The 21,613-nt window shown below is 51.4% G+C and overlaps 1 protein-coding gene across 2 annotated transcripts in view; it reads right to left on the bottom strand.

Annotated features, from left to right (window-relative positions):
* Positions 1–21,613, bottom strand: part of SMG6 (SMG6, nonsense mediated mRNA decay factor) — a 107,505-nt gene that overhangs the window by 82,931 nt on the left and 2,961 nt on the right. For both annotated transcript variants that reach the window (XM_017742972.1, XM_008640327.2), the window contains exons 2-8: positions 19,233–20,985; positions 17,450–17,642; positions 16,643–16,753; positions 15,843–15,949; positions 15,151–15,229; positions 14,344–14,454; positions 13,559–13,771 (exon numbers count right to left, since the gene is read on the bottom strand). In XM_017742972.1, the coding sequence (XP_017598461.1) occupies positions 13,559–13,771; positions 14,344–14,454; positions 15,151–15,229; positions 15,843–15,949; positions 16,643–16,753; positions 17,450–17,642; positions 19,233–20,985 (2,567 nt within the window). The remainder of the gene's footprint in view (positions 1–13,558; positions 13,772–14,343; positions 14,455–15,150; positions 15,230–15,842; positions 15,950–16,642; positions 16,754–17,449; positions 17,643–19,232; positions 20,986–21,613) is intronic.

The raw sequence follows: 21,613 nt of genomic DNA, 5'->3' as shown, positions 1-21,613 counted from the left end.
ACACGGTGTGAAGGCAGCTTCCTGCCCTGCTTGCGTCCCCTGACTTCAAAACCTGCCTTGAATAATTGCTTACTACTGCCCCAGGCCACCTCTGCTCGCTCAGCACAGCTCCAGGCTTTCCCAGTCCTTATCTACACGGCACTGAGGATGGCTGTGGGTGGGTAAGCACTCACTCAGCCTGGCCCTGGAGGTGGCTGTGTCACAGCAGGAGTGGACTGGCCTCACTTTTACCTTCCCCAGAGCAGGAGGTTTTCCTCTCTCGCCTGTGCCTGCACAGTCTCAGCGCGCTGAGAAAAGCCAGGCCCCGAGCGCTGCGAGGGAGACGCTGACCAGGAGCGACCCAGAGCACCACCACGCTGCTCCAATCCACCCAGGGCTTTTACAGCTTCAACTCCCCCACTTCCACTCGCAGGGGGAAGCAGAAGCACAGGGAGAGGATAAGATTACTGTGCAGGGCTGTGGCAGTCCCCAGCCAAGAGCTGGGCACGTGCCAGAGGATGCAGAGTGGGCACTGGCCGGTGCCTCCCGAGCTCCCTGCCAGGCCTGGCTGCAGGGGACAGGTGTCACTGGCATCCCAGCTCTGGTGCCACCTCCCAGCCCCATTTGCTGAGCCCCTGGGCTCATGCCATGACCGATGCCAGCTGCTCTGCACCTTCAGTGAGGTGTAATTAACCCGGCTGCGTTCCCGAAGGATCCATGCAGGAGAATGATGCCCTGCTGCAGAGTCGCTCCCGGGCCATGTGCGAGTTTAAACATAAAACCTGTCTCATAAAACAAGCCAGACCAATTAAACTGGCCCCTGCAGCAAGGGGTTCTTGCTTACTCACTATTTTACTGCTGCCCTAAAGAGCCCTTTCCACTAGAACTCAACTTGATTTGCCACCATTTTATTAACTCTGCAGATGGAACCCAGAAGAGACTGGGGAATACTGGGACAGCACAGCAAAGCCCTTATTCATTCTGCCAGTGAAGTTTGGATATAGCTGATTCTTCACCTTAGGACACTGTGGTAATTGAGAGCTTGAAGCCTTTAACAGGTACTTTTTTTTCAGGCAACAGCTTGTGGAGGCAAAAAGCTGGTTTGTGACCAGCTCTGGCTGAAATCAGAGACCCTGACACAGACACAGCCCAAGGAATCTAAGGAATCACAGCGCCCAGCTCAGTGCAGGAGCCTTGGCGGGGCGGTGGGCAGTGCTCTCCCCCACAGCAAGACCCTGCGCAAGATCTGGAAAAGGGTCCATGCTTTGAGGGGGAATATGGAAAAGAGAAGGAGCTTATGGCCTGACCCATCTCTACTGGAAAGCAGTACTCATGGGCAGGCTGCAGGTGGGGGAAAGAAGAAATTGGGGCAGAAGTTTTCCTCCAAGGCCCACATTCACCCACAGCCCCAGGAGTGTTCTGAGATCCCCACACTTTACCAGCAGCGGGGGAAAACCAAAATTCCCCACCTTGAATGGGAAGTGACACCCAGCAGGGACATGCCCAGAGTGTTTCCACAGACATCCAGCTCCAGCAGGGCTTGTCAGAACATTGGCTTCGCCCCCATTTTCTCAGAGCAAGTTTCACACTCAGCCTTTCCACTCGCAATCCCAAGGACTAACCAGTCACACTCCCCAGGAACCAGTACAGAACTGGGACAGAGATATGTGCTCACTTATAATTGTTTTTAAGGAAATGTGATACCTGCCTCTAGGAATGAAGCATGTTTCATGCCTCTTGCCAACTTAAATCACAACCTCAGCAAGCCCAGGCAGAGCCCTGTGTGCCCCACACTGTGGCATCTCAAGCAGGCACCTCTCGCTTCTTTCACCACTTTTTCTCTCACAGCCTCGAGGTTTTGATGAGCTCATCACTCAACTTTGGACCTTTCATCTTTGGGTTCATGCTAAGGTCATGGGGCTGCTTTGACTGGGCTTTTCTCTGGATGACTGTTTCCCTACTGACTCACCTGTCCCTCAGCCTCTGGGAGCCCTCCCAGCTCCTCCCATCAAACTCAGCTTCTCACGGGGAGAGGGAAACGGCGACCTCCGTGAGTGGCTTGGCACAGAGGAGGAAGTTCTGTCACCTCCTGCTCTGCATTCACATGGCAGAGAGGAGCACTTCCCAAAAGCATTGCCAGCATGCTCACTACCCTGACGGTGCTGCCCCGAGCTCTACAACAACTTACTGCCTTCATCTCACTCACTGTGCAGCTTAAAAACGGTCCCCTCCAAAGATTTCCCAAAAACAGCCCTCATGCCAATATCAGGATGCCAGACCAGGACTCCCAGCACACTGACATTGCTGCCCTTTGTGGGCAACACTGCTCCTCGGGACAGGGAACCAAATCTGGATGGTCCCAGTCGCTCACTTGGGAAAAGCCCATCAAGAAAAGCTTATGCAACAACGAAACTATGTCAAAAACTGGATTTTGGCCCTTCCAGCTGAAAAGAGGGCATCACCGATATGGAAGTTATGAGCATATAGTGAAGGCATTAGTTACAAAAACAAACCAGCTGTCAAAAAGAAGGGGTCCCTGCACACAGTAGTGCCTGAAGCTGAAAACAGCTGTTTCTGCTGTCATGAGTCAGCATGTGCAGACAGACTAAATCCACCTGGGAAGACGCAACCTCACCAGAGGAAGCAGCCCAGTGCTGCTTGGGGAGCATTCACACACCTCGCCGCCAACCCAACTGGATTTGTTGCCATGGAAGGAATCAACAGTGACTAACAACTTCTCGTGGAGCAGCTAAAAGAGCAGAGATAGCAATGGGGCTGAACAGCCAGCTCAAATCTCCTCGAGGCCGCAGGGAGCACGGCCTGACAGCAACACAGAACCGCTCGGGCAGCTTTGGGAAAGGTCCACCTCATCTCCAGCCAGGAGAGAAGAAAGCAACACTCAGCCTCTAGAGACTGCACTGACCACGCTGAAAGTGGTGTTCCCCACCCCAGCACAGCAATGCTGGAAATGCCAGAGGAGAGCACAGGAAAAGGAGTGCCATGAGCCAGGCTGGGAAGCAGCGCTGCTGCGCTTGAACCCGTTTGGCTCTGGGCAAGGAGTGCACAGAGCTTTGGCACCTGAGCATCAGCCCCAGCTGTGAAGGAGGCACCAAATAAGGGAAAGATTCTGGAGAAGCGACTCGTGGGGAAAAAGCGTTTCAAGTTAAAAATTGTTACTTCAGGTTTGGAAGTAAATTCCAGGATCTGGTCTTTATCAAGCAAGGCAAACTTTCTTCAACATCAGCAAAGCATCTGTGGAGCAGAAAGCGGTGTCAGAGTCAAAATAGGCTGCAAAAGACAAGTCCATTAATCAAGAGACCAGATGCAAAACTGCCTGTAACAAATGCTCTGTCTCCACCGGAGTGGAAGGGCCTGGAGCACAGCAGGACGTTCTCCTGAGTCTAAGGGTCTCCTCGGTGACAAGGGGTTGGGATACAGACCACAGAGCCACACAGCTCCGCTCCAAAACACGTACCACACTCATCCCAAATATTTTTAGGGTTTCTTGGGCAGTCAGGCTTTTCCAGGCACAGCTTCCTTGCTGAGAACTGTGTGAAATAACATCCAGGCACCCAAAACGTGCCATATTCTCACTCCCAGCTCAAGGGTTTATTCCTCTTTTTCCACAGGCAGCTCCCTCAGAGCACCCAGTCCAACACTGATACAGAGATTCCTGAAAAGCCCAGGATGCTGCAGCGGGCTCGGCTGGCAGGATACCAGGAGGAGTTTTTACTGCTACAGGTGTAACCCCACCAAAGTGCTGGTGGAAAGGGTTTTGTGCAAATGGCTACCCTACACAAAGGAGATCAGACAAAAGGGCTGTTAAAATTGTCTGGCATTTTTGCAGTGTTTACAAGGTACCCACAGAGCTGTGGGCAAATTCCAGCTGGGCTAATTACCATAATCACTTCTCTTCATATACCACCTGCAACCACAAATGGATACAGGGCTTGCCTTGGCTGCTTCTTGCCACGTGTTTAGTGCAGGTTTCTGCTTAGCAGAGCAATGTCCTGCCCTGAAATGGATTTCTGTAGCAGCAGAAGCAATTCCAGTGAAAATCCTGCTACTTAACATCAGACACTGCACAAACGTAAAATCCAATTTGCTATGACATGGAAGAGAGAGGGAACCCTGATGCATCATGGCCTTAAGGCATAAAAAAATTAATTTACAGGTAAAGACACACTGAGACACTCCTGCAGCTCCCTCGTCTTTCGCAGTGCAGCAGCTCCAGCTCCAGGACACATCTCATGGCTGTAAGAGTTACAGGCCAGCAACCCAGCAAGAGGAAAAAGAGGCATTTAAGAAGCCCCTTGGCAAAAGCAGTGAGCTTTTGAGTTCTTCCTTCATCCCAGCAGGGAGCAGGTGAGAGGAAAAATGTTAAGGAAGAAAATTATCTGCTTTAGTAATGTAAAGATCAAGCTATGGTAACTTCACTGGCTCCAAAACAAGTATCTGACTTCTAAACAAATTCAACATAATTTAATAACGAATTTACTAGCAGAACTTTCAACTCAATGAAAGCAGGTCAAATGGAATATTTATATGTGTGTTATTTCCTTTTCAACCAAGCTTGTAGCTAAATTTGGTTTCCATGAATTAGTAATGTGCAACATTCTTGAAAAAATATCATTAAACGAATAAACTGATTCAGTAACCTCTTAAAGAGAGGTCTTCAGGGACCCTCACTGAACTGGATGGGAAGAGGATGGTAGAGACTCACTAGCAAGGTTTTTAGTCAACAAAAGGAAACTCTGCTGTCAAACTGCCCGTTTGGAGCAGTAAGTAACGATGGCTGCAGAGCATTCACACGGGGTTTACTATAACAGCTTCAAAATCTGGGGGTTTCCAACACCAAATGTCATGTTATTCATCTGGCATCACATGCAAAATTAAGTCTCCAGGAGATCGTGCCCGAGGCAGCTTCTCCAAAAAGCCTTTAGGGACCACAATGGCTGAATTCCCAAGGCAGTGTCCAGCAAAAAAGGATTAAACACATCCCTTGGATGTGCAAGCAGAGCAGGCACTGGACAGCACATTCACATCTAAATACAGCACTGTGGGGGATGACACTGAAATACTGCATCCAGCTCTAGTGCCCTTATTTTTTTAAAAGGATGCTGAAAAATTGGTAAGGATCCAAAAAACAGCCATAAAAGTGATTCAAAGGCTAGAAATGATGCCTTGCAGTGAAAAATTTCAACAGCTCAATCTGTTCAGTGTTATCAAAATAAGACTGGGAGGCGACTGGATTGCTGGGTGCAAAGTGCCTCTGTGGTACTTAAGGGCTCTTCACTTTTGCAGAAGAGCAAAGCACGGGAACAAACTGGGAACATTCACTCCATAAATAAGGTAAAAGTGTCTCAAAACCAGTGCAATTATCACTGGAACGAACTCCCCAGGAAAAGGGTGGATTCTCAAGGCTGGATGTCTTTCTGGAAGTACTGTACTTTCTGGAAGTACTGCTTTAGCCAAACACGAGTTATTTGGCTTCATATAGGAGTAGCAGGGTGAAATTTAAGGACCTGTGATATACAGGAGATCAGACAAGATGATCTAATGGTCCCTGCTGACCATAAACTCTCTGAATCAATGCAAACATGCCAGAGAGTCCTCAGCTGAGATATCAAGTTCATTTTTGACACAAAACTTTTCACAAATTGGCTCTGATGCTGCAGGTCGTTTAGGATACAAGCTCAGCTCTTCAAGGCTGCATCTGGTTAAGCACTGAAAGCCCAGGCAGAGCCTTCTGTGTCCAGCAGGTGAGGGGGAGGCCACATGTGCACTAAAGCAGCTCCAACCAAAAGCAGCTTATACTCAAATGCTCACTGTTTGCCAGGAATAAACAGCGTTCACCTTCCTGCGACAGAAAACTGACACGAAGAAATGTGTGATGAATTCTGGTTGTGAGAGATCAGCTGTTAAGGCAGCTCAGGGTGTTGTCAGCCCTCTTTACTACTCCAGAGTAGATTATTTGTGGGGTTAAAGCACAAAGGAGGGAGATAATGTGAGAAATTAAGAAGGGTGAAGACTGAAGAGATCGAACCCTGAAAGGCTTAGGATGGAGTTGGGCCAAGAGAGGAGACATTTGGACAACAGGCTGAGCAGAGGCAGAGCCTTCCAGAAGGATGACAGCATTATCTCACGCAACCTTCACATTCCCACTCTTCCAGCCACGCTCCCCGTCCGGGATAATGGGAGCTGCTCCCAGCCAGGCTGTGCCTCAGGCTCCCACAGCCCACAGGTAGTTGTCCACCCTGCTGCATCTCCCTCTCCACTCTGAATTATGCAGCAATGAAATCTGCTGGGGAGGAAGAGTAGAGCCAAGGACAGAGGAAATGACACAGACTCCAGCAGGTTCCACTCCCTGATCCTCCGGAAGGAAGTTTCTTTCCTAGTACCCACCTCCACAGTGGATACGAAGCCTGTCTGGAAATGGCTCATTCAACACTGAAGAGGAATAAACATTCCCCATGGCAGAATTAAGAGGTTTGGCTGTGGGATACGAGGTGCCAATCCCAAAAAGTCTACAACAGACAGCAGGAAACGTTGGCCTGGGCCAACTTCAGACAAAGATCAAGGTTAGACTAACAACAAAAAAAAGATCTCAAGAGAAATCAGTGTCTACAGCCTTCACCCTGCTCTGGGAAATCTCCCAACCCTGCTATTAAGATATTTTACTTCCTTTACCAGTACTGCCAATTCTGGCAGCATTCTCATCTCAAGTGCAAACTCTCCCTCCCAACACCACTGTGCAGCACCAGGATCATCAAGCCCACTGCTCTGAGAAAGGCCTCGTGTGCAGCAGCAGGAGGGGGTTTGGTTACACACAAATCCCTGCCTGATCAGCACCAGCAGGAGAGGAAATGAGGAAAGAGCGACTGACAGGGAAAGGCGGTTTCTGGATGATTGTACTTGGTTTTGGAGTATGAGAAGCTTGTTGGAACACAAAGTCTCGCTCCCCTCACCACAGCCTCTCTGAGCACTGGGATAGAGCAGAGCCCCTCACACAGGCACAACTCAGCGATGTCCTTGTAGTGCTTCTACCTCTGATCCACCACACACATTAGCACCAGATGCCTGTTGCCAGAAGGAGAACATGCCAGTGTCTCTCCCATTCAGGCAACATTAGAGCCTGCCTTGTTCTTCACAGTTAAATAAAACCACCAACATGGCCTAAAAAGAAGAAGGTGGCGGGGGGGTGGAAAAGATCAACACCAACTTCTGGAAACTGTTACCAATAGCTCAGCCTTCAATTTATGGGTAGTGACAAAAGGACAGGTTGTGCTGGAAAGCAACATTTGGGTTGTACATGACATGAATGCACAAGCTGTCGTGGAGCATCCATGGAACATCACAAGCCCAGGCAAAGTGGACCAGCATTTCTGGTTGGATTGCTAACACAGGAACTGCAGCCGAGAAGGTTTTTATCAGCAATTTAAAGTGAAAACACAATTTATTAAAAAAATGAAGTGCAAGCAGGGATGGTGCACTACTGGCAGGCAAAAAAAAGCCAGCGCTGAGCTGCATGGCTGAAAGTCACGTCTCAAACCCAGCGAGACCAGGAGTGTGGTTTTGGTGTTTAACCAGTTTCAACTGCAGCCTGGCACTCTTTTACTTCCTCTGCAGAGAAGTCTTCTCACTGCTGCGGGAAAGAAACCAACCTCACCACGTGAACCAAAATGGCTCGAGTAAAAATAAAGCCCCAAGGTGGCTTGGTGGCCGAGGTCATACCAGGAAGCAGAGGGCTTGCAGGCAGAGGAAAGCACTCAGAAAATACTCCTGCTGCCAACCAAGAAAGAGATTACAGAAAAGGAGGCAGGGCAGAGAATTAATGCAAGTCCAGCAGTAAAGAGGCTGAGAAGCCTCTTTCACACGCCACCAGCTCCCCCATGCTCAAAACAGTTTGTAAACTGTTTCCTAAACACAAGGGGAAAAAAAAACCCCAGACCTAGTCCTGACCTCCATGAATGAGTAACCAAACCCAACAGCTTCCTGCAAGCTTGTGGGGGTGAGGAAAATGAGGGCAGGACAGAGGGAATTCCACGCTTCTCCCTCTCAAGTCTCACTTTGGGCACGAAGATTAAGGATGCAACAGCTCTTGCTGTTCTCTCATGTGGGCATGTTCTCTCATGTAGGCAGTAGATGAAGGCCAGAAATAAGGGAAGGCAGCCCTTAGCTGACTGCTAGTGCCTGGCATTCCCACCCCAGAGAGCATCTCTGCTTGTTGCTGTGCTGCAGGGGAGGCTCAGCAGGGGCTGGCAGCTCTGCAGAGGTGTGGATCAACCACAGCTACGAGCAGGCTGGGGGCAAAGCACTGCCATCCTCTGACAGCAAGGACAGCCCGTAACAACAGCAGACCACAGACAGGATCACTCACATCCAATACTAGAGAGCATCTAACCAGAGAGGGGACAAACTTCCTGACCTAACAGAAGCCACCCTCCTGTGACAAGGTGCCTACAATGTAAGAGCTTGTGTGCATCCCACTGGCTCCTTCCGTGAGAAAAACCCGAGGGGACACTCCCTCCCTTTGGGGACACACCTACACTGCTGCTGTGCTGTGGCTCAGATGTTTAACTGGTGTGGGAATAGCTGCAGCAACAGCACACAGGGTATGTCCAGGCACTGCTGGGCTAGTGGGTCCCATTCCCTCCACTCTCTGCACCAGCATCTAGTTTTGGGTTAAAAAAACCCCTAAAAGTGTGCAAGAGTCAGCACAGGACATCATGTGCAGCAGCAGGGTTACCTTTTTGGGGAGCCACGCCCCAGCAGTGGGGGGAAGGCAGCAAGTCTGTGCTTTTCACCCTGCCCATCTAAACCACAGGCACAGCCCCAGCTGCCTGGGTTCATTTTCCAGATCAGAGGCTCCTAAAATGGACCATTCCAAGGGCTTTGCCCACCTGACACCACACAGGTATCAAATGAGAGCGCCCTGTAGGAGCCCTGTACTTCATCCAGCAAAGATTATTCATAAGAGCCTGCAAAGAAAAGATCAATCTTTCACTGTCCTGAGAGAAACCACTCAACCATGCTGGCAGTGAGGAGAAATGCTCCCACCAGCCTGGCAGGGATGCACCAAAAATAATGAGTTCCCCAAGCAGCCTCTTCTCCGTGCATCTGTATGGAAGAACAACCATCATTACAGCAATACATCATTTCCACTTCTGCCTGTCACTTACCTCCAGTCATGTGTAATGGAACAGAGTTACAAGGTGAGGGGAAGAGCTGAGAGAGGAGGGAGCAGTGCTCAGAAACAGGGGTGTCTCTGGGGTATATTTGCATGAGCAAAGTTTGGCCACGCTCAGAGACACCCAGCTCACACCACAACAGCCTTTGAACAAACCAGACACTTCCAGGGAGCAGAGGCAGTGACATCCAGGCAAGCTTAACTCTGACACGGGCCACTACTGCTCCCGTGTGTGACTGGTCCAAGTGAAGGACAGGCTAAAGGAGCAGAATGGCCAAGAAACCCCCATCACAACTGTTACCAGACTGAGGTTTCATCCCTCCAGATGCAAAGATCAAGCTCCACCAGATAAAAAACTGCATGGACTGAAACCAGGAAGGAGAAAGAGGCAGCCCAGTTACCCGAGCGGCTGCTGCCCAAGAGGAACAAGTGCACAGAGCAGGAACAACAAACACCACCAAGGAAAAACGGACGTGAAACATGCAGGAGCTGGGGGACAGGGACCTTTTTCACTGAGGACACATGGCCTCTCTCGAGGAAGCAGCCTGGACAGCCCCCCAAGGTCTTGCCCACGCTCCTGGATGCACAGGCATTCCCAAAATTGCCTCATGGTAGTATTTACTGCTCACTCATGGAAACCCTGGTGCAGTGTCCACACTCCTTGTTGCTGAGAAGAAAGTCTAAGTAAAGAAATGGCAGTTAAAATCTCCTCTGAATTCCAGAGCTAATGGTTCCACCCCAATTTCTCTGCCACTGCAAAGGAGCTGTTGCTCCATAGGCACCCAGCACGAGGCAAATCCAAAACCTCTATCCCTGACCAGCAGGCTGGAGGAAAATGGGAATGTTCCTGCAGCTGATGCACAGGGCTGTGACAGCAGATCTTGACTCTGGCCTTTGCTTTCCCAAGAGCTTTTCGGGTGGCCCTACCAAACTTTTGATGGTTCTACAAGACTGACCTCTCACAAAGAGGCTAAGAGACTTAATTCTTTAATGATGATGAAGTATTCAGACATCTGGAGAGAAGTATTATTCAATTACTGGCCTGCCAAGGGAAAACCTCTCTTCCCTAATCTTAGCTGCAGCAATCTTTATTAGTGCCTGCATGCTGCGTGGTAACACAAGGAAGTGTCTACTGCAGAGCACAGGCAGCAGGCAGCAGCAATTGTGAGAACCTTAACTCAGCATTTCCTGACAGGAGTGATTAAAATCTCAAACTCAGTGTAATATTAGCACTTTCTCAAGAGACTGACAGCCTGTTTGCCCTGTTTGCTTTACCAATTCACAGCCTGCAGAGCAAACTGCTTACGGTACTATCAGATTTAAGATGAATACAGACCCATGGCAAATGAAACCAGGGGCAGAGAAGAAATGGCAGAGGCTCAGCTCTTTGGCTCACCAACACAACTGTTCACTGGCTCAGCCTCCTTTTTTAGCATTTTTCATTGGAATTGCACATGAAGTGACCAGATATTGCCAGGTAAAGGGTGAGCCTGCCCCTGCACACCCAGAAACATGCAACGTACAAGAGACCACAGAGAACAGCCATTCACAGAATGAAACCCCAAAAGGCTATGGCCAAAACCCTGAGGACAAAACAGCCAGGCTGCAACTCAAACACCTCCTCAGCTTGCTTTGAAACTGTCCCATGCCCTGTGTGCCAGCAGTGCCAAATCCAGTGACAGAGGAAGGGGACAAACACAGATTTACGCCCCTTGGTGTGCACAGGTGGTGCATTCTAGGAAGATGCAGAACTGGAAGAAAAGGGGATGGAGCAAACTGTGAAACGGGCAGCTTTGCCAAGCCTCCACCTAAAAACACAGTGCAAGGCAAACTGCCAGCCCCACATGCTTCCCTCATCCCAGAAATGGCTGCAGTTTGAGTTGGCCTTTTCACTCTTGCCATCCCACATTACCAACTCCAGACTGTGGGCTCCTGACCCTGAAATAAAGAAAATTTGGGGCCTTTGTACAGAGCTGCATAAGGGAAAATGAAGTCAGTGTTGAGCAGAGATGTGTAAGCCTGTGCTGACAGGGACAGCACACACACCAGCAGGTCCTGGGAGAGCAATCGTGCAGCACCTCCCTGCCAAGTGTGTCACATCACAGGACTGGCACCTCACCACATGCACGGTGAAGACAGCAACTACTGAGGACAGAAAACATCCCCAATCGATTTCTTGCCACCTGTAGAACAGCATCCTCACACTCAAACCACTTGTGGCTGGGGGTGAAAAAACAGCCTCTGTCTGAAGGGTGCAAGCAGCCTCAGTCCCACACCCTGCACAGAATGCACCCAGAGCTGTTATACCTCTACTTGCAGCGTTCTATCTGCTGCTGCCATCTGAACTGATCCATTTGACGCTGTAAAATGCCCTTCTCTGGCCCAGAAATAGCTGCCATAAGACTGATGCCTCTGCTACCTGCAGAGCACAGCTGTCAGGGCCAGCACAGAACACAGCCTGCCTCTCTCTGCCCTTTCAAGGGCTGAAGCTGGCAAGGAAGGGACCGAGGAGGCAATGACACATTTAGCCTCATTTCCCCAAAATGACACACAAACGCTGGCACACGTCCCCTGGGAGCAGAGCTGTTCCCTTCCGGCCAGCCGGGGATGTGGGGCAGAGGTGCTGCCAGGACCAGGGCTGCTCCTGCTCCTGTCCCGGCCAGGCAGGGCCCTTCCGAGGCCAAACAGTGCCACACAGTGGCAACTCAGGGCTGCTCGGCTCCTCTCCAGCCGAGCAGCTCCAAAACACCCGGGGATGCTGCGAGGAGCAGGCTAAGAGGCTACAGCTTCAAGGAGGAAGGAGTCCAGAGCTTCCCGCAGAGCTGCTGTCTTTATCCAGCCCACGGCTTCACAGCTCGGGAGCTTTGGCAGCGACACAGATTTAAGGTTTTCTTTCCACGTGGTTATTTTGGGTGACAGGGCCCCATAAGCAGTTGCACCAACTCGAGTGCTGCCCCACGGCAGGCGCAGGCAGCTTAAAAATAAATATCTTGGCTGCCAAAACCAACAGTGCCCAAACGCAGGCCCTCAGCTCCCCCCACCCTTTTGCCATTCTATTTTCTGCTGGCATGGCTTCTCCATGATCAGAAAGCTCGTACTCTTCAGGAGCCAATGTTTCAAACAGAAGGAAATCAAGACTAATGGTAAATATCAGACAAACGTGTACAGACAGTGGCAGCAAGCTGCACTTCAGAGAGCACAGACCCCACTGAACAGAGCGAGGGGAGGCTCTACACTGGTGCACTACAAACACATTGCTGCCTCCCACTTTGCCAGCTGCTACACTGCCTCATGTGAGAGCACTGCAAAAGAGAAAACCCCCAGCGCCCCAAAAACACTGACAGCGTCTTACGCCGAGCATCTTCATCAATGATTGATGGAGAAGCTAAAGCTTGGCACGTTCCTTTCAATGATGCTGAGGAAGCAAAAGTCCCCAGAAGAAAAGCTGAGGAGAGGGAAAACAACCAAGGGCAGGAACATATGAAAAATGCTGCAGCAACGTGCCAGAGCTTATCTTTCAAAGCTCCAAGACTTCACCCCAGTTCCACCCAGCTGAAGTCACAAATTCGTTGCAAAAGCACAAATCCAAGAAGCTTTGGGCCCCACAGTGTGCAGGGAAGGTCTTCCCAGCTCTCCTAAACTCCCATCCTCAACAGCCATTTTAGGACAGGCAGCCCAGAGCTCCCTGGCAAGTTCTCTTGCAAGTCAAATGTGCCAGAGCAGTGCAAAGATTCCTGGAGGATGAGCTCCCAACCACCACTGCCTTTGCCCGCATTCCTGGGCCTGACACAGAGTTCAGCCAGGCTCCTCCTGCAAGGTACAGCTGGACAGGCTCACAGGAGACACCACCAGTTCATTATATTTTTAATTCTTGCAAAAGAAAGGTGCTGGTCTGGCCTCTCAGCAGAGCAAGTTATGCAAATGTAACACCTACACTGGAAATTGAAACCACGGTTTTCACATTCCCAGTGCAAACCTCCAACCATCTGGCAATGGGACAAGTGACACACTTCCAGAACAAGCCTCAGAACTTCCAGGGTCACTGTTAACCCTGATCTCCAGCACGTGACCTCATTTCCCACGGGGAACCTCACCCAAGTTAGAGCCCTCAGAGCAGAAGCATTTTACAGCATCTTCTGTTTGTGCCTCTCTCCTGTTCCACATCAGCCACGCCAGCGCGCGCTGCCAAGAAAGGGATGGTAACAACAAGCCTTAAACACGAGAGGCACGAGGTCACCAGCTCCTCAGCCTGACCCAGGCACAGCTCCCACAGGGAAAGCCAAAACACTGGAAAATTTAGCAACAGGAAAGCAAAACAGATCCAGTGTCATTCCACTGCATTCCAAACACATGACACCAAAGCCAACCGCCGCCTCCTGCAGTACTCACGTCGCTGGGGCTGAGGTTCCCAAGCCCATTGTCCTGCTCAGAATCCCGGCCGGACTCGTGGCCCTGGGAGGAACGGGGGTGGGAGGGATGGATCCAGATCTCCAGCCTGGTGGCATCATCTCCCACTTGTCGCAGCGTGGATTTCTTGCCTTTGCCCCGGCGGTTGGGGCTCACATCCAGCACCTGATGTTTCCTGTGCTCCATCTGCTCAGACTGGGCACACAGGACACATTCAGATCACAGAGGGATCAAGGGTCAGGGGAAGTGTATCATTTCATTAACATGGAAAAATTAGCCCTTTGCCCTGCTTCACAACCCAGGGTCAGGTCCAGAATTTGGTTCTGACTCTACAGGACAGTGCAGGTGAGAAGTTTTCAACTCCAACTATCCCAGGACAAGAGTGTCCAGTCCCAGGAGTGTGTGGCAGCCCATGTGCTGTATTTGGGGTGACTCCCTGGGGCACAAAGGCACTGCAGCCTCCCTTACCCATCCCCACAGGAGTGGGGCACCCACGGGATAAAGCAATGATTGTGCTACACACCAAGGCCATGCTGCAAACCACAGCAACCTACAGCCCTTGCTGAGCTCAGCTAAATCAGTTTGTGACCCAGAAACAAGAGATTCAGCTGCTCAAACCACCCCAAAGCCATCATTCTGAAGGCTGCCTCTCTCATGAAATTTCTTAGAAGTAGGTAAGGAGTGCCTCCAAGTCCAAAAGCCACCATCCTCTCCATGCTCTCCAGCACAGGCAGGTGCAGCATCCACAGCCCAGCTCCAAGGCTCACCTTGCGTTTTGTCTCCTCAAACAGACTCATGAGGCTCTCCTTGGCAGTGAGGATGGGGTTGCTGGCAGCCAGGCTGCGCATGTAGTAGTACACAGCATCCAGCTTCCTCCTCTGCAAGAAACACAACCAGGCTCAGAGCTGCCACTCCTTCTGGGGCATCCAGAGCCAGGCTCCCATGTGCTTCCCCTTCCCTCTCCCTCAATACTGCCTGGGACAGACAGACACAGGCAGCAAGGTCCTTCCCAGCCATGAAGGAAAGGTGCTTCTGAACTGCTCTACTTTAAACCAGCATCTTCCAGTGTTGTGAACTGGCAGATCCCTACCAGCCTCTGTGCCCCAGCACGATGCTTCCATTATCTGCTGTCACATCTTCCCTGAAGTCAGTTTTCCTGCACGGCTGGCGTAGCCAGCACAACTGAAACCCGAGGAAGTCACGTGTGGATGCTGCTTAGACCAATGCCCACAGGTTCAGCGATAACACAGCACACAGATGGCTCTGAGCACAAAAATTTCATGCAAAAAGTGGGCTGTGTTTTCAGCTTTAAACAGTTAACACTCTCGACAGCCCACAGAACAGTCCCCAAAATCCCTGAGGGAGTAGCGTGTATCTGACAAAGCTGCCTGGAGCCACAGCAGCTGGAACCCACACAGCACATCCTGCCATCAGCTCTTTTTTTCTTCTAAGAAAAAAACCCCAAACCATCTGAGCACTGCCCTAAACAATGCCTTTCCCCACCAGATGGAATCTCACAGCCATCCCAGAGGCTCTCCCTGTGCCTGCACATCCTGGCAGGAGGAGCATCTCACCGTGTAGATGGCCAGAAGTGCCAGCTGGTTGTACGGGCGGCCGTTTTTGGGAGCAATTTGCTGAGCCTTCAGGTACCAGCTGGGAAGGGAAAAAACAGAGAGAAAGGGTTACTGAAAGGACATCAGGCTGCCTTCCGTGTCCTCAAGGGTGCAGAACTCCCCTTGGAACTGGCATTTCTGCAGGGAACGGGCCCTTCCCACAAGTGCCCTCTGCCTGCAGGAGTGAGCATCCTGGGGAAGGATGAGGCACTGGACAAGAGAGGGCAGATCCAGCTGCAGAAGGAAATACCCCTGGCTCACCCCACAGACGAGCAGGAAGCAAGCAACAAGTGCTGGTAAGTTCTGATGGAGTGAGAACGTATGCATGCAAAAGCCACCAGAAAATACAAGAGCAATTCTGCCAGGCTCAGTGGCCTAAACCCTCCCTGCTGCAGGATCAGCACAAGACAACTTCCACAACCTCCACTTCTAGATGGAGGATGGCTGGATCTGGCAGCTTGCTCTCTGGAGCAGCAAAATCCAGCTACATCTTTCAGCTTTACAGGACTGCTACACAACAGAGGAGTGGACAGACTTTAAAAAGGAGGAGAAAGACTTCTTTGGCTAGAGGCAAGTTCAGGGATGAAATGACATCCATCCCTGGTATCCAGAGGCAGAGCTGTGCTGCAAGGACACAGCAGCTGAGTGCCTACCTGCGGGCCTTGCCGTAGTTCGCCGTGTCGTTGGCCTGTTCCCTGTACCGGCAAATGTCCCCCTGGCAGATCATGCACCTCTGGGCACTGATCAGAGCGTACTTCACCTGCAAAGGAGCAGCCATGGACCACCTGGGACACAGCCCTGACTCACCTGCAGACCCAGCGAGCCCACAGGGGTTGTACAGAGCCAAGAGGAGGTCAGTGACACACTGAAGGTCTCACAGAAGGGCAGCAGAATGACATGACAAGGCTCCACAGCACTGGTTCAGCATTTGCAGGGCCAAGCCAACCCCCTAAACACCTTCTCTCTGACACAATATCCCACCTCTCTTCAGAAGGGAGATGTTCGGTCCATGACCAATTTGAGGACAGCTGTTAGATAAACACATTTCTCTGGGAATGGAGCTGGACTAAAATATCCTTTCCCAGCTGTCCCTTGCACCTGCACTCACAGCTCAGGGCAACACGTCAGGGAGGCAGCACAACTGCCAGCTTTCCCTCATTATTCTGGATTCCACAGGCAGAAAAAAAGAGATGGTCAGGGTCCCTTTGGACACTTCTTTCCTTTATTAGCTCTGCTCACAGAACTGGTACAAAACAAGTTCTTTGCAAAGGAAACTAAGAAATGGTACTGCACCAGAGTGCAGAGTTCTCCAGCAGCTGAGAAAGATTCCCTGCAAACAAACTGGCTCTGCTTGGAGGACAGCTGCCTGCCCCTTGGCAAGGGCAGCACACTGAGTTCAGCACCTTGCACAGGATTATCAGGATGAGAAGTCTCCAGGAGGAAGCCAACCTACCATTTTCCTGAGAGGTTTACTGCGGATGGCCATCCCATCCATGTAGTCCTCAAGCTTGAACTGGTAGGACACCTGCAGCTTCTGGAGGAGGCTGTCAAAAAAAGAAGAGCCCTGCAAAACACACACACACACACACACACACACACACACTTGGATGTTATGATCTTTCTGATGACAAGCACAAAATCACCACACCATCCCTGCCTCATTGAAGAAAGGAGGTCCCTCTCCCTGAGGTTTGGGCTGTTTCCCTTCAGAACACAATAAGGAGGTTGGGGAATCTCCAGCCTCAGAGGTTTTGAAGACTGAGCTACACAAAATCAGGACTGACTTGATTTAGTGTTTAACGAGTCCTGCTGTGAGCAGGAGGTTGGACTAAAGGCCCCCACCATCCTAATTCTGTAAAACACGTTCTTTCAGGTCTCTCAGCCTCCCTGGTACAAAGACTAAACTGAGCTGCAGTTTTACAGAATGACTTCCAAGCAAATTTGGTAAAGATGGCACAAGCACCTCCAGGAACACTTCTGTTTAGCTGCACTTCATTTTAGCTTAAATCAATTTCTAATTAACACAAACACAGCAAAACAAACCTGGTTTAAATTGTTACAGATGTCTACCTAAACATACACCTGCCACACTAAACCATAATGTGTCTGAGCATCCTCTTTGCATATGGATGACATAAGGAATCTGAACTCATGCATAGGATCAAGACAACCAGTCGTCCCATTACACCATCCCTTTCTAAAAACCAGTCAATCCCACCCAAAGGTTTAGTGGAATTCGGGGATGTTTCTCTCTTCTTACCTCATCTAGAAGCAAGAGCAGTTTGTTTCGAATTTCCTGGGCATTTTCCCCCTGAGGGTCCTTGAGGAGCTGCCGGAATTTCTCAATCACCTGGTAAAAAGCATTTTTCCACAGTAACTGGTCCACGTTCTGGGTGTCAGAGAACTCAATGTCCATGAGGAGGCACCGTTCATAGAGCTGCAGCATCTCCACCCTACAGCAAAACACAGTCAGGGAGTGGTCAGTGCAACAGCTCCTCCTGAGCACAAGGTCTGGGCCAGGAACAAACACGCAAAGAACCACAGGGCAACAGAGTTCCTGCCATTAAAATGACACCCATCCCCCCTTCCATCCAACCAAAATACACAGCAGAGCACAGACCCTGCTTCCTCAAAACTGAATGAGTTGGGAACATCACAGCCAATGGAAATAAAGTCTCAGAGTCCCAGAAATCACGTTCCCCTCGTCAGCTGCCCACAGCCCTGCCTGGATGCCGGAGCAGAATTCCTCCCCCAAATTTAATAAAATAACTGCAGACTAGGAACAGCTCTGAAATAGTGGGGTAAGTTAATGGTACAGGGGATCCTCAGCTGTTCCTGCCTTAGCAGCCTTATTCCTTTTAATCTTTCAAGTCCTACAGAAACAACAGGAGAGCGTGGATGGTAAAACCTGGAGCAAAGCCAGATGGCAATACCTGGAAGAGCCTGACAAGATAAGAGAAGGATGCACAAAGCACAGAGCCAGGATGGGCTGCCTGACCCCACACAGGCCCCAAACCCTGCATATGCACCTGAAGAGCACAAACACCAAGGGAACTGGACATTTCTGCAGATGGACATCGGGTAAGAGTCCCCACACAGCAGGCACTCGGACACAGGCAGGACACAAGGGACACTGCCAGCAGGGACAGGGTCAACTGTGCCCATGTTCCCAGGGCAGGGTGGGCTTCCACAGGCCACAGCATCACTCCACAGTGCTTCCTCTCCTTCCACACTACAGTTCTGGGTGACCTCAGCACCTTGAGGAAGACCTGAAACCTCTGGTGCTGCTTCAATCAATCACAGACATATCCCACCCTGTGGTCTATAGAGCGAGTGCCCAAAACACAGAACAAGCCCTGAAATGAGCTCGCTTGCTAGATTTACTGCCAGTCAGCTCTGAAAATCAGCCTCCAGAGAAGCCCTGCAGACACAGGTCACAAATAAAGGGGAAAGATGCCAACTAGAAACCTGTTACAGCCCATGTTAACCACCCTCCAGAGCAACAGCGTTACTTCTCTCTTGCCAGCCTGGCATCACCAGCTCAAAAAAGTGTCACCACGCTGAGTGGCATCAAGAGCAAAACTACACAGCACTGGAAAGGCACTGCCACTGTTGCACAGCACCAGGAATACACAAAATGCTTCCTGAGCACACGCTGAGGATAGGTAAGAAAGCAGAAATCTGATGACAAAAACAGAGAGCTCTGGAACTGAGAAACATCAGCTCCAGCAAGAGCCAGAAGAACCAAAAAGCTGCAGCAGGTACTTGTCCTGCTCCTCTGTGTCCCTGCAAGGCATTCACCGAGCACAAGAAGCCACCGCTTAGCTCCCAGCCCAGGGAAATGACATCCATCCTCACCCACAGCTTCCTTCCACCACCCACACACCACTGGCACACAACAAACAGACCCAGCACAGCAAAAAGCAGCAACCCAGCACCCCATCTCCCAGCCTCTGAGACACAGAGATCCCCAGGGAGACACCATTCTCTTGTATTTCACCCTGGAAATGACTCACTCCCCCCTCTACAGCCCACCCACGAACCTCAGCTGGGCCATCTTCTCCAGCCCCTCCGGGCTGATGCGGTCTCTGGACAGGAGGTTGCTGAGCTGCTGTTCCTGGTTCCCAGCCTCGCGCAGGAGCTTGCTGAGCTCCTGCTGCTGCATGTTCCTCATCTGCTGCTCCATCTCAGGGCTCAGAGGAGTGGGGGGGAGTGGGCCACACAGGTACTGCCCTGCCTGGCCAGGGTACCCGGGGTAATAGGCTCCTGGGTACACCCCGTTGGTTGGACCCATAGGGTACTGCAGGGAATATCCACCATACGGATACTGGGGGCCTTGCCCGGAGGCACGAGGGTAATAATAGGGATTGTCAGAGTTTTGGAATTTATAGTAGGAGGGCTGGGCCTGGCGGGCTTCCCCCCAGGAGGTGGGGCTCACTTCATCATCCGTGTCTAGGAAGTGAAGCTGAGCAGTCTGGCTCTTCAGGGCGGGTTTTTGGTCCGGGTTGTTTGGGTCCCACAGCCGGCGGGCAGTGCCACCTCGGCCCCGGCTCCGGGGACCTTTGCTGCCAGCCCCGCCCAGCAGGAGCCTGGGCGTGGGGTGAGTGGCTTCAGGGACACCCACTGAGCTGGCAGAGAGGTCCGTGTTGGCAGGCAGGAACAGAATCCCACGGCCCCTCCCTTGGGGCTCCCTGCTCTGGCTCCTCGCCTCTGAAAGCTCTAAGGCCTTCAAGGACTTTTTTTTATCTGTATCTGCCAGGCTGACGTCCCTGTTCATGGTCCTGCTGTCAAATGTGACTCGAAAGGGTCCCTTGACTTCCCTGCCATTGCTGCTCCACTCGCTCTCACTCCTGGAAGCTCGGCTCTGCTCCGAATGTCTCCTCCTGTCCGAGTTCCTGCTGGAGACGTACGCTTCTGCCTCATCAATCCTGTCGTCGTCCAAGGAGTCGGTGGAGGACATGGAGAGCTGCTTCCTAGGCCGTATCCTTTCCCTGGCACGCTCCTGCCGCCTCTCCACCCCATCCACGAGCAGGGCTCCATCTGTGCTGTTGTTACTTCCAGCTGAGCTCGTGCTGCAGGTGCGGTACCGGCTCCGCCGCTTGTCCGTGCGGGAATAGCGCTTGGTAGAGCCCAGCTTCCCCGGCAGCATCTCATCCCCCATCCTCCTCACCCTGTCACTTCGCTCTGCTCGTCTCCCTTTATCTCCCCTGGAGGCTTTCACTGCTTCCCCTGCCTGGCTCCCCTCTCTATCCTCCTTGCTTGATTTAATTCTCCTGTTGGTGTCTTTTCCAGCGCTTTTCTCGGTCTCTTCATCTCCCTCGACTTTCAGCTGCTCCATCCTCCCAGTGATTTCCTCGCTCGCTGACCGCAGGGAGGGTTCTTTAGCAGCCGAGTGCAGGCGCTTCCCAGGCTGGTAGATCTGCTGGTCTGGTTTCTTGGTTCTTCTGGGGGTCTTTGGACACCACTCATCCACAATGGGCTGCTTAGATAAGTTTTCCTGGCTTTGCAGGCTGCCTTTGGTCTCTGTTTCTTCCTTGTCCTGTGAAGGACCGTTCTGCTTGGGGCCATCACTTTTGTCCCAGTCCTCCACAGCTGGAGCTCCCATTCCCACAGAGTCCTTGTCCCCAGCACTCTCCTCCTTGTCATCCTCAGCTCTGCTCCTTTCCTTCTCTGAGGCTTCCTGCTTTGGTGGCACAAGTTTGCTCCTCAGTCTGGAGAGGCCGGGCTTGTAAATCTCCTGGTCTGGGCGCCTGTTGTCTTTGCGATGCCTCGGCTCCTTCACCTCCTTCATGTTTTCTGGGGAAAAACAGACAGAAGGAACTCATTCCCAGGCACCAAAAAATACCACGACAAATATTCTAGGAGAAATATTTCAGTGCAAAGAGCCTGCCACCCTCAGGGCAGGTCCAGGAGAGATCTGAAAATCTATGTCAATATGTACAGGAAATCACAGAATAAGAGTAGAAAATGAGAAAGTGTAACACAGCTGACCAAATCCTTGGCCTGATCCATTTACAAACCCCGTCCTGCAACAGGCTTTGCCTCAACGCACCAACAAGGCACAGACAAAGCTCAACACGACACTTTAGCACAAGTAACGAGAGTAAAGTCGTATCATCACAGGCTCAGCAGCAGTCACCTGCCTGTTGTTGGTGCCGGAGCTGCCATCCCCCAGCCCCTGCTCTGCCAACACACCGTATGGCATCAGAGACGCCTTTCCCCCTCGCTCACAATCCGGTAACGTTTCTCTCCTCCTCCCTTAACCGTATTTACACAAAAAATCGTTACAGAACCCAGGCCGGACCACGCACGGTTAAACGACCCACTAAAGCCGGGCCGTTCCCGCTGCATTCCCTAAACTTTTCCCCCTGTCAGCACCGCGCACCGGCAACAGCCCCGAACCTCCACCGGTACCGGGGACTCG

Source organism: Corvus brachyrhynchos, unplaced genomic scaffold, assembly GCF_000691975.1.
Source record: "Corvus brachyrhynchos isolate BGI_N302 unplaced genomic scaffold, ASM69197v1 scaffold99, whole genome shotgun sequence".
Classification (NCBI taxonomy): Eukaryota; Metazoa; Chordata; class Aves; order Passeriformes; family Corvidae; genus Corvus; species Corvus brachyrhynchos.
This window is presented reverse-complemented; position numbering and strand designations above follow the sequence as displayed.